The 12,430-nt window shown below is 35.8% G+C and overlaps 2 protein-coding genes across 2 annotated transcripts in view; one reads left to right on the forward strand and one right to left on the reverse strand.

Annotated features, from left to right (window-relative positions):
* LOC138183118 (lymphotoxin beta receptor inhibitor) overlaps positions 1-12,430 on the reverse strand; it is a 201,786-nt gene that overhangs the window by 146,806 nt on the left and 42,550 nt on the right. The window lies entirely within an intron of this gene.
* LOC138183268 (dynein axonemal heavy chain 10-like) lies at positions 1,386-12,354 on the forward strand. Its single transcript, XM_069119939.1, has 21 exons — positions 1,386-1,587; positions 1,659-1,714; positions 1,812-2,045; positions 2,375-2,497; positions 2,731-3,023; positions 4,226-4,382; positions 4,465-4,728; positions 4,803-4,993; positions 5,254-5,849; positions 6,592-6,885; positions 7,143-7,298; positions 7,370-7,605; positions 7,674-7,823; positions 7,919-8,029; positions 8,105-8,365; positions 8,535-8,722; positions 9,330-9,609; positions 10,036-10,280; positions 10,493-10,739; positions 11,006-11,278; positions 11,665-12,354. The coding sequence occupies exons 1-21, from the start codon at positions 1,386-1,388 to the stop codon at positions 12,115-12,117; spliced, it is 5,010 nt and encodes a 1,669-aa protein (XP_068976040.1). The 3' UTR covers positions 12,118-12,354.

A 12,430-nucleotide genomic window follows, 5' to 3' on the forward strand; every position in this document is an offset into this window, starting at 1 on the left:
ACGAAGAAGATGAAGATAACAAAACGGATGCCCACAGTTTACCAAGTAAACAATCTCTGATGCACATGGACTATCGGTAATAAAATAAACACACATTTCTACGATTTGATAAACACAAATGATTAATTGAAACAAACGATTAATTTTGATAGGATAATCTGGATACGGAACAGAGTGATGAAATTTTTGGGTATAAGTGGTCACGAGCTGCTCTTCTACAAACTTCTAAATGTAAATAACAACTTATATGGAAATTATTGAAAAGCAATCGAATATTCTTTAGATATTTCTACCGATCTGCAATAAAATAACATCTCGTTCTTCTCAAATCAAAGCCACGAATATGCAAATTCTAAAATGGTCCGTACAACGAAAACGAAATCAGTGCATAGATTTATTTCACTTGAAAGAATCGATATACCTTAGGCTATAAAAAATCATTTCTTTTTAAACGATTTTTCACACTTTCTCGTCAACTTTCGCCTTTACCTCAGCTTTGCCACGAGAGAGAAAATAAACGCGCGATTCGAAACTATAGGCAAACAATCGATACTTCGAGGACAAGCTACTCAATTTTCTGCTACTGGATCTCTATGGTGTGACCGATCTTGAGAGAAAGGTGATCTTTTTCTACTGCACCTATTCCACTGAAATCATCCACGTGGAAGTTCCGGTCTGGGAAAGTAAGTAGTTCATCTTTCTTAAACTAATTACAGTGAACACGAATCAGATAGATTACTGTATCGATTCTAAGGATATAAATTACTTTGTTATTGATGGATAATAGGCAAGCACGGTGTTGGTAAATTAGCCGCTTTGACGGCATTGTCGATGAAAAGGAAAAGTCGTAAGTTGAGAGGAAGAATCTTTGGTAAATTGTATTTTTAACAATTCAATTTTGTCGTGCACAGTTTGGTAGAATCCTGTTACATTCCATCCTTCCAATGGATTACTGGTTTGATAAGTCATATTTCCAACGATCCAAGTGACTTTTTTATCCACAATTTTCCACGTTCTGTTACGTTCTGCCCTTTTCATAGTTCACCTTTTCGGTAAATTGTATTTTCAACGCTTCAAACGAATTTTCTATGCACAGTTTGTTAGCTTTTCTTGTCTCTATGGGGTCAATCAAAGCGTAGGATTGTCGTTTATGGATTTATGCTTCGATCAAAGTGCTAAAGCACGTGTTTGGTATTTACAGCTAAGCTACTGGATTGATAGTCGCACGTCGAACGTACGACGAGTTATAACGTCAATGATAATCCACAGGAAAGGCGGAGAAAGTTTCACAAAAGGAAAGAAAGAAAAGAAAAGTAAAGAAAACAAAAGCAAAACCGTCCAAGCTCGATCCACTTGCTCTTTTGCGTCAAGTCGAGGTATCCACGATGACAATTCAATCGGAGCAAAAATCAATGATAAGTACTCGTACCGACGAGGACATGGAAGATACAGAAGACGAAGGGGAGGAAGACGAGGGAAGGGAGGAGGAGGAAGAAGGAGAAGAAGGCGATTCGCGAGAACCGAAAGAGATAGGAAGTGGCGATACAATTTTTAAAACGAAAGACTCGGAGAAGAGTGCTTCGATCGGTAAATTACACGAATGTTATTGCAATTATAAAATAAACATATTCGATGAAACGAATTTTTCTAATTTTTAGACACTCCAGGCTTCGTACCGCCGCCAGGAGAAGAACACAAATATATTATGACCAAGGTACTCGATTACATCCGCGTACGACATTATCGTTCGTTGATTAAAACACGAATACATTTTAAATACGAAAGAAACGAAAGGAAAATCTGTTGCACAGAAACTAGTGGAAAAAGTACGAAAAATACCAAACTTGCACATGATATGCGGTAAAGTGGATGGTAGCAGGACAGACTTGCATGACGTTACTTTATTTTACTTCCTGAGGACTATCGACGAGGGTATACCAAACTTCGATTCTTACACCGATTGCGATGAACAAATAACGCAGTATTTGGTAGTTGGATCTCTACAGGGGAAATTTTTGGTTTCGTTGAACAGGATGCTCGTTGAGGTAGAAAAGCATATTTGCAATAATTTATATTTTTATTTCAGTAATTTTATTTCAGTCCTAATAACGCACCAGTGTATTTATTTTATACTTTTAAATTATACATCGATAAAATCCTGCTTGCGAAAACTTTTACACGACAGATTTTTATCTCAGAGATTCTTTGTCTCGACGATATATGTTGAAAGTATACTTTGATCACAGACTTTTGACAGCCATTGTATATTTGTTTCTTTTTTCGTAAAATTCATATTCTTCTTCGTCTCGTAAACATATTTATAGTTATCGAAATTCTATCTATTTTTCTTCTTCTTTTTTTTTTCTTTCTTCAGGTTTTTAAACCATTGGTTCAAGCTCAATTCAGAGGACCACAACTTTCAGAAGCACTCAAAGAAGAAGAGCCTGATATAGACGAGGAACGTCCTCCAAGTTTGACGGACATCATGGCAGCTCGAGTATCTAATATTGCTTTCTTTAATAAAAATACCGAATATCGTCTAAAATATTTAAAGATATTGTACATATAACCTGTGCGTAATGTGATACTTATACGTAGCTCGTAACAGAAACGATTTTTATCAAATTGTTCAACTTTTTACGTAATGACAGATTCCAGTAGTAAGAAAGTAGATTTACAATATAGTGGAACCTGTATGATAAAAAATGATTTATTAAAATTGTCGAACAGAGTTCAATCTTCAGAAGACCGTCAGAATTCCGCAGGATATCTATAGTCATGGCGAAGAAAGGGGCTGATAAAAACGCCGAGGACGACGACGATGACGATGATACAGTAGAACCGAAACATTTTCAAACGATAGAGAGAGCGAAACTGAGACGAAAACGCATCAGGACTGTAGTCAATTTCGAAGAAGCTGGAAGCAAAACGGCGTCCAAAGAGCCAATTGTACACGTGTCGGTCGATCAGAACAGAAACGACATCCTACATTATTTAGATCGATTGATATCTAACGTCGAATGGTTAGTAATTTCTCATTATTTGTCAATAGACCGCGGTCAGCTGTCGATAAGCTTTGAATCCTTACGCATTTTTACGTATTTTGCACAGTCTATCAGGTCTGTAAGTATGAAACCGGAATTTGCCTATTGATGGCCCTAGCTGATAATGTAGTTATCACTAAACTGCGTCATCGATGCCAAAAGTCTTTGTTGACATCTCACAAATATTTTCGACTCAGAACGATACAAGTTTCATACAACAGCATAGTTTGTAATAGCGTTGAACATGTCAAATTTTGTGCCAGGAAACTACGATTTGCGGACAGCATTGATTTTCTGGTACCATTTGAAGAAAACTGCTGCAGAATCGCATCGAATGCTCGTCGAAGCTTACGGTGAGCATGCTCTTGGTAAATCACAGTGCTTTGAGTGGTTTAAAAAATTCAGAAGTGGCAATTTTGACGCGAGGAACGAAGAACGTGGAAGACCACCGAAAAAGACCACCGAGCTGTTAAAACCTGGCGAAACCGTTAATACTGAGCGCTACCGACAACAAACGATCGATTTGAATCAAGCTTTGCGTGAAAAACGACCAGAATATCAAAAAAGGCAACACAAAGTAATTTTGCTTCGTGATAATGCACCATCGCATACAGCAAAACCGGTCAAAGAAACGATCGAAGCGTTCAGTTGGGAAATACTTTGGCACGCGGCTTACTCACCAGACTTGGCTCCGTCCGATTACTATTTATTTGCATCGATGGGACACGCACTTTCTGACCAGCACTTCGCTTCTTACGAAAATGTACGAAAATGGCTCGATGACAGGTTTGCCTCAAAAGAGCGACAGTTTTTCTGGCGTGGCATCCACCAATTGCCAGACAGGTGGGAAAAATGTATAGCTAGCGATGGGCAATACTTCGAATAAAATATTTTTAATCATTTTCATACAATAAACGTGTATTTTCTATAAAAAAATTCCGGTTTCATATTTACATACCTGGTACATATTTTTACACCTTGAGATTTCCCACAAATGCGTAAATATTCGGAATCTATTAGGAGAGAACATTTCGCGATTTATAAAATCTCGTGAAGCTTTACAAGAATATTTGATTACAATTTATTTTTCGTCTCGATAAAAGTAACTTTGCAATTTTCACCAAGTTCTAACATAGAAATAAATTAAATAAAAAAAAAAGAAAAATGAATAAATTTGTCAGGACACTGGAAAACATCGAAGGCGATATTTTGCTGACGATGCCGAATATACCGGAACTCGATGATCCTAATGTTACTGACGAGATGTTAGAAAAGAACAAGGAAGTGATCGAGCAACTGGAAAATGTGATTATGCTGTGGGGAGTGCACATAGAAAAGGTAAATGAAATCCTTACCAGACATTGATTTCAAGAAAATTAGGCACCTTTCCAACGTCTATATCACGTTATTTAATATACAGGTGGTGGAATCGTTCCAACAAAAAGTGCCACAAGGTAGAGGTCCACTAGCAGAGTGTGATTACTGGAAGGATCGAGAAGTAGGATTGTTAATGCTGGTGGAGCAATTAAAAACTCCTATGGCCAAAAGAATGTTGAGCTTATTAAGCAATGTCCTTTCGCCAATCGCCTCGAACTTTGATTATTTTTATTCAGACTTATGGAGATGTTATACCGAAGCCAGGGATAATAATCGATTCCTGCAGACTATTTTAAGACACTTCAAGGTGAAAAACATTATCGTGTAATTTTGATTAAAAGTTCATTCGATAACTGATATAATAACTAAGATGTATGGTAGTTGATGACAGAGTCGGATTGCTTCAAAACAATCAGTCAAGCCATTCCTCAGCTAATGGAGGGAATGAGAATGATTTGGATTCTCTCGAGTTATTACTCGTGCGAAGAGAAAATGGTTGGTCTGATGGAAAGAATTTCATGGCAACTCTGTCAGACTGTCATAAAGCATTTATCCATCAAAGACCTATTCAAGTAAGTTCCACTTCAACGAACTTTCCAAATTATTTCCAACATTTTACCATATTTTAGCGAACAATACTCTGTGGATTATTTATACGTTTAATTCTTATTGCTATATTCTATTTTCTATATATACAGAAATACTTGTTTGCAAATTTTCTTTCTCTCTTTTTGCCCAGTAGATAAAAACGTCTCGCCGTCGCGTCTACTTTGATTTAATTAATTTTATTCCATAACATAGACACAATGTTGAAATTGCTCTTTTAATATAGAAAACCTCAGAAAGTGATTCTACAACAAACGGAAGACGCTCGCGCGATGCTGAAGAGTTGGAAAGAAGCTTACTTGAAGAATCGAGAAGATATCGAAATCTCTGGCAGAGGAATGCGCTGGGAATTCGATCAAAATCGATTGTTTAAGGGAACTGAATACATTGCCTCCGTTTGCGATGGTTTGAACCAGGTTGCGAACGTTCTTCGAGACTTTCACAATATCTTTGGACCTGATTTAAAATCGATCATCAGTGATCCAGCTCAAATCGACACTATAATAAAACGTGTTGATAGATTGATCGTCCTAATATTGGACGCGGACTTCAATATTTTCGACGAATATAACAAAGAAAATTGGGAAGCTACTATGTCTTTGTTTTACGAAGAGGTACATTTCCTGGAGAACGAGGCTAAGTTCTTTATCGACGAGTGTTTCCTGGTATTGAGAAGCGCGGAAGATGCGCTTCATATGTTGCTCAAGTTCAAGGACACCAAGACTAGAGACACAATTCATCAGCAGCTGTTGAGAAAGTTTGACGTTATCATGCAACAATTCAGCAAGGAAGTCAATATCGTTGAGGGGATATTCAATAGAGGCAAGATATTTATTTTGGTTTTAGCAAATCTTGAAATATATTACTGGGAAATTAGTTTGTAAGCGTTCTATCAAATTTTATAGCTAACGTAATCTGGATAATAGAAATGCTATAACGTACTTTATACTTAAAGGTTATACATTAAATATGTTAGGTATCATAACTGTGATATTTTAAATAGTAGGTCGTCCGAAAAGTTTCTTTCGTTTTATAAGGAAATAACGAATACAGAACATTTTTCGTTTTATATTATTTTATCAAATTTCGTATGATCCATTTTGTTTTATCAAGATAAAAATCACAACGTTTGACAGATTAGGTTTCATGTTTGTATAAAGATGCGTCGTTGTAAAACACGTGTCTGTAAAGGAAAGACACTTTTCGGACAACCTAATATCGTCCTGTCTAATGCAAACTAAAATTTCTTTGCTATAAAGAATTGCAGTTGTATTTTTCGTATCTGATAAGAGAAACGCAGGAGAGTTTTTCTTCGATACAAAGAGATAATGCTATTTCTAAATCCTTTAGACTGAATTCTTTGTCATTTTACAACAAAGTTACACTGACAAAAGGTTCATTGTCCCAAATTAACAGCTACAAGGAAAATACGGAGATACAAGAAATTGAATTATTAGCAAATTATTTCTAAATTAATTCTAAATTATTGCTAAATTATTCGAATAAAAATTCTTTACTTTGTACGAAATATTTTTAACAGTGCATCGTATGGTATTATGTTTAGGGAAACAAAATCCTCCATTATTAACGTACCATCCTCCAATGGCTGGCGCTATATACTGGGTGAGACAGTTATTTCACCGTCTGAAAAGACCAGTCTTGATAATCCAAAACATTGAAGAGTTGAAACACAGCAAGTTGAAGATTCTAGCTTTCAGTCAATACTACGAGGTGGCCAAACAAATGAAAGCGTACGAGGAATCGAAATACCAATCGTGGGCAGATAAGGCCCAGTACGTTGTGTTGGACACCATGAAGAGGAGTATCCTGAAGATGGAACGTTCTGAACCGGAACAAGGTTAACAATTTTACATAAACCAACCTTCGATTCGCCACTAAAATTAATTCGTAATAACGAAGAGAAATAACGAAACTCTAAACGAGGAATTTTGATTGAAAAAGAATGATTACACGCAGAAACATCTAGTGCAAAAAAGTTAATATGCAAATGAGTCAGGAGTTGAACCTCGTTCCAGCAATTGCTAATTTTACTACGAAACATTTTATCATTCTGTATCTTCAAATCTGTTTAACGAAGAGAAGAATCTTTTACAGGTGTATTAACATTCCCAAATATCGAGAAAAGCACGAAGAATCTGCAGACAATTCACTTGCCAAAAGGACAAAAGAGCAGAGATTTTGGATCACCTGGATCAACTCCTCAGGGATCTCTTCAAAAGGCCGAACCTGTGATGTCGAAACCAAGCATCGGTGACAGAATGTTTTTTAATATTAGGCCATCTGTCGAAGATTTTCTAACAGTTTATGAATCACTCTGACAGAGACAGCTAGTTCTGTGGGAACGAAGGGACAGGTTAAGTCAGACACGAGAGCCGAGGTGAAAGCATCGCTTCAATCCCACAAAGATCAAAAATCGTGGACAACTTCCTCGGAAAAGCAGGCCGTCCAAACGCAAAAGATTACTTGGATGGAATTTATGAGCGGATCGATTCTCGTCGAGTGTCAGCTTCGTTTTCAAGTGAATTTCGATTGGGAGTTCTTCGAAATTATTCACGAAGTATGCTGAGACAATTTTCCTTCGCTTCCTGTTAATTGATATTTGATATTTTATATTTTCGATTACAGGCTGAGTTGATGGAGCAATTAGGTTTCGAATTAATCCCCATAGTGAAAGATGCTAGTATCCAGAAAAATCGACTAAGGAGCGACCTCGAACTGATGGAAAAAGTGACCAACCAGTACAACGGGATGATCGATGGAATGGACAAAGCTGATGTACAAAATAATACAGAAATATTCATATTCGCTACATTCAATGAATCTGTCCCACTTAGTTAAAATATCCTACTTAGGATTATTTCGTATTTAAGGATATATTGAAATATCGAAATATATGGATTAAATATTTTAAATCGAATAAAGAAAAACAAAGATGGCACAAAGAAGATGATAAAATTCTGGTTTTCTTCGATTTCGAAGTGGTAGATAGGATTTTTTAACTAAGAAAGGCAGAAATGGTTTGCAAAAATCCACGAACGAATTATTTATCATCGCAGATACAATTATTGAGGAACACGTTGCTAGATGTTGAGAAACATATTCAGCCTGGAGTAATGCGTTTTAATTGGAACTCTTTAAATATCTCTGACTACGCTCATGATTGTGAAAAATTATTGAAAAATCTAAACTCGATCGTGGATCAGGTGAACCACATGAAGAGCGATCTTGATAACAGAATAAATAACGATCTTCAGAGTTACAATCTCTTTTCTCTTCCGCTGAGAATTTACGACAGCGAAGAATTGATGCCTTGCAAGGTATTTTCTTATATTTCCTTTCATTTATTTTTCAAATCGTCCCCCTAGAATTTTATTCGTCGCGCCCGATATTCCTCTCGGCACGAAACACTTTGCCATCCAAGCTACAAATAAAGTAAATAGGAAAGCGAAATATTGAAAACGTTTCTCTTTTTCCTATTTTTCGAAGGTTTATTTCCAAGAGATAGAAAATCGAAGAATCGAATTAATTGCCGCGATGTCCACGGTATATCAGTCAACGAGTCCGATACTGATAAAATTGGAAAGTCTGGTATTGGAAACGTACACTGGAAAAAGCCCATCTATGCAGCTGCTTTACGAGAAATACGAAAAGAAAATATTTTGCTCTTTTATCACGTAAGCCTTTGTAAACGATTCAACCGGTTTTTACTTGAAAGAACGAATTGAAATAGAAAATTATTTAAAGATAACTCGTTTGATCTTAATACAAAACAAAATTACGTTCCTCGTGTTATTTCTTCTTCTTAGTTCTTCTTTAATTCGTTGTTTCAGATTGCCACTTCTTAGCTTTGCTTCGAATCAAATTTTCTCAATCTTGGTTACATGTATTAGGTTGTCCGAAAAGTTCCTTTCGCTTTATAAGAAAATAGTAGATGCACAACATTTTTTGTTTCATGTTATTTTATTGAATTACGTTTGATCCATTTTATTCCTATTACTATAAAATGGATCATATACAAATCCATAAAATAATATAAAATAAAAAATGTTGTGCATCTATTATTTCACTCGCGAAACGAAAGAAGCTTTTGGGACGATCTAATATATGACAATCACGATGTGGAACTCGCAATAGAAAATTAATTTCTTATCAATGAATAAAAATTATCTTAAAAATGGTTAAATCGAGTACTAAGTTAATGGTACACTATCTTATAGAATAGCGTCCAGCGTGTAATGAATCATGAGAAACGATCCCATAACAATATTATAAATTGCACAGATGTATACTGAAGAACATAGAGAACTTCAACAGAAGTCTAATGGAATGCAAGCCGATGTTTCAAGTGGACGCCATTTTAATAGCTTCAGAAGCTGTTATAAGACCATCTCCTGGCGAAATTTATGCTACAATACTACAGAACGTGAAGAATTTATTGGAGAAGCTGAAATTATTTCCTAGATGGATGAACGGGACCTGTTTAGAGTGCAAACCGCAAACGAAGAACGAGTACGAAAACTTCGCTACAGTGACATTCTTCGAGGACGTCATGAGTATTAAAGTAAATTATTCGTAAAATTTAATCAATGAAATTTAATAGAATCAAACGAGATCAGAGCAGATAAAATCCGACAAAGTAGAATCAGTACAGATAGTAAAAAAATATAAATGCAAATATTTAAGAACATAATGTCCCCTACATGATGCCATTTTTAAATTACAAACAATTCGATAATTTTCATTCGATTCGGTCTCCTCCAATAATTATATTCTCTACGATTATGATTGTTTATACTCTTGAAGCAATTGAAGAATACGCGGCAAAAGTACGATAAGCCGATTTTTGTTGATTCTCTGACTTCATAACTTTACAATTACGATTATACATTTGTGATTATCTATTTTACGGATTAAAATTTGCCAATGTAGGAAGTAACATTTTTGTTATTTATGTCGAGTGTATAATCTTGTGAATACGTCTGCGTAGGTAGTGAATGATAATATACTAATGGTTCAAAGGACGGCGCATAAAATAGCGTTGGAAGCTTGGCACTATTTGCACAGGTGGAAGAAGTATAGTAATCTATGGTCTTTCGACAAGAACTTAGCTGCTGAAAAGTTCGCAGCAACCGAACCTACACTCTACCAATATGATGATAAGTTCTCTTTCTACGACAATATTCTCCAGGAATTGACTGAAATGGATCTTTATTACGATCTTTATTGCGTACGGTAATATCTGTCTCATAATAGATTACTCTAATTCTTAGAAAGTCAAAGGATAAGTTCTCATACTAACTTGGTACGTTAGGAAAGATTTCCTTTCGCATATTATGTATCTGTATTCTCTATATTTATATAGATAAATTTCCTAAAAATGCGTACAAACACGAGCAATCTAATTAGAAGCATTAATGTACTTGACAATGATTTCTGTTAATTAGCATCAATCTCGGTTTCCTGCTTTCTGGTATCAAACAACACGCTAACGAATGGAAGCACGTTCTCGGTCTTTTTCTGCTGCATCAAACGGTTCACGATATGAACAGCTTACATCTGATAATCGAAAATTACCGAAGCGAAGTGGAGCTTGTAATCACTGGATTAGATCGTTTCACATCTGTCATGCAAGCAATCTCCGACATAAAGAAAACAGCGATTCAAGCAGAAGTTCGTTATACGACGTATCAGGTTTGTTTTATAAAAGTGCCACTACAAAATTTCAAAATAGAAAGAAGCAGGAAAATTTCAATATGCAATTTGGTTCTGCCTTTGCATGCTAATTAAATTTCTGAAAAGTGTAAAAACAAAGATATCCGAAGAAATAAGAGAATGTTCCCGAGTTTGATCTTATACTATCTGGCTGGTGATTTTATAAAAATCATACTAAATCAAAATCGCGTAAGAACGAAACCGGTTGTGCTATATTTTATGATTGTAATATATGAAATTTTCAGGAAACCTTTCGAACTTTGCGCAGTCACGGGATATCTTTCCCTGAGGAAGACGAACAATTGGCTTACACTCTGCAACGTGACTGGGAGTCTCTATATTTGGGTGCTTTATACAGAGCTTCCACTTTAGCAAGTACTTCTGATAGATTTTCTGACATGACGCAAGAGCAGATTAATGCATTCGTGAAGGAACTCGAAGAGTTCGCAGCAGACTTCGAGGCCAATGGCCCTGGCAGTGTCGGCGAGGATCTCGAACTTGGACTGCTCAAGATGGACGTGAGTTTCATATTTTTCCTTTTTGTTCTTATCGACATCTTCTGTTTCGTATAAATTAAAAACAGAAAAGAAAGTACATTTCATAGTACTACTAAATCGATTCGATATTCTAATATTTTTCTTTTCTTTACACTGTAAAACAGTCCGATCGTGTCATTTATAACTCAGATGTATATAAAATCTAAATCGCGTATTATTTTATTCGAAAGAGCTAACCAATAGAAAATTATTAAAAAATTATTTTATTCGATCTTAAAACTAATTATTATTATTGCAAGATGAAAATAATATATTTGACATAGACCGTTGAACCAAACTCTTTGCGCGTCCAATTTTCATCGATTTGCACTCTTCTATTTTTAAATTTCTATTCTCGAATTGCCCAGGAATACGGAAAACTGATCGCAAAATACGAAGAACGACGTCTTAACCTGATCAAATCGGAAATACTGTTCGATCTGCCAGCGACTGACTATTCAGTTTTCTTAAAAATCAAAAAGGACTACGGGGGCATGGAATTATTATTCGAATTGTACCAGGAACAGAAAAGTATGAGGGACGCGTGGGCTCAGACGCTTTGGGTGAACCTGAATCCTCAACAGCTGATGGATGGGATGGACCATTTTATCAGGGAATTTCGCAAACTTTCGAAATTCGTGAAGAATCTCAGCGTTGGACAGGCCTTGGATGCGAATATGAAGAGCTTCAAGAACTCTGTGCCACTGTTCATTGAATTAAAGAACGAGGCGATGAGGGAGAGACACTGGAAACAATTAATGGAGAAAACTGGACGATATTTCGATATGGACCCAGACAGGTGCGATGGTGGTGAAAAATAAATGACAAAATTGTGGATGGACAAGTGTCAAATTTGTGCGAAATATTTATGATGCTTTCAAAGTGGATTCGTGCGTGCGTGCGTGTGTGTGTGTGTGTGTGTGTTTTAAGTTATTAAGTGTTTTTAGAGGAATTTAGAAATAGAAGGAAATTTTGGATCAGACAGATAAAATAGGAAATCAAACAGCTTTTGGCTCTTTTGTACATTTTTTAGAAAGAGATAGAAGGAAGGTTTTATAATTAGGTTTAGGAAATAGTTTAATATTAAGATCATTATATATGATCAATTAAGATCATTTTATATGATCAATCGTA

Source organism: Bombus flavifrons, chromosome 9, assembly GCF_040668555.2.
Source record: "Bombus flavifrons isolate JBK064 chromosome 9, iyBomFlav1_principal, whole genome shotgun sequence".
Lineage (NCBI taxonomy): Eukaryota > Metazoa > Arthropoda > Insecta > Hymenoptera > Apidae > Bombus > Bombus flavifrons.